Here is a 559-nt window from a genome sequence, read left to right as displayed (position 1 = left end):
TCAGCTTTTAGGACCAGTTCACGGAGAGAGAAATAAGGAAGAAGTGGTTTTTGCTTTGTGTTTTTTAAGGGTAACGGGGTGGACATGAAAGGCACACCAATGATGGAGAAACGGATAGTAAAGCGAGGGGGGAAAGAAACTGTAGGAAGGTAACGTGTTACAAGGTGAAGAAACTCGAGTTCTCAGAGGACTAAAGCCGGTCTGAAAAAACGAAGGTCAGAGCCAGGGGCCTTGCTGCGAGGCCCCGCCCCCAACCGGAAGGCGGGACTTCCTCCTCCCCGGGCCGCTGCTTCCGGCGGAGTCCGGAAGACTCCGAGGGGAAGAGGCCGTGTCAGAACCGAGCCGCCAATCGCAGCGGCGCCTTCGCCTGGCCCGGGATTCGGGAGGTAACTTGCTCTGGGGAAGCAGCACCATGGCGTCGGGCTGCAAGATTGGGCCGTCCATCCTCAACAGCGACCTGGCCAACTTGGGCGCCGAGTGCCTGCGCATGCTGGACTCCGGCGCCGACTACCTGCACCTGGATGTAATGGACGGGTAACTCCGCGGGGCTCGGGCCCGG

At 59.6% G+C, this 559-nt stretch overlaps 1 protein-coding gene across 4 annotated transcripts in view; it reads left to right on the top strand.

Moving 5' to 3' along the window:
- Positions 1-325: 325 nt before the first annotated feature.
- The window catches only part of RPE (ribulose-5-phosphate-3-epimerase), a 17,038-nt gene continuing 16,804 nt past the window's right edge, over positions 326-559 (top strand). The window contains exon 1 of one of the 4 annotated variants that reach the window (XM_006778942.2): positions 326-534. In XM_006778942.2, coding sequence (XP_006779005.1) covers positions 413-534 — 122 coding nt within the window. In that variant the 5' untranslated portion in view covers positions 326-412. The remainder of the gene's footprint in view (positions 535-559) is intronic. The other 3 variants (XM_006778943.2, XM_006778945.2, XM_006778944.2) reach the window with 3 other exon arrangements.

Source organism: Myotis davidii, unplaced genomic scaffold (assembly GCF_000327345.1).
Source record: "Myotis davidii unplaced genomic scaffold, ASM32734v1 scaffold268, whole genome shotgun sequence".
Lineage (NCBI taxonomy): Eukaryota > Metazoa > Chordata > Mammalia > Chiroptera > Vespertilionidae > Myotis > Myotis davidii.
Note: the sequence above shows the minus strand (reverse complement) of the source record. Positions and strands in the feature narration are given on the sequence as shown.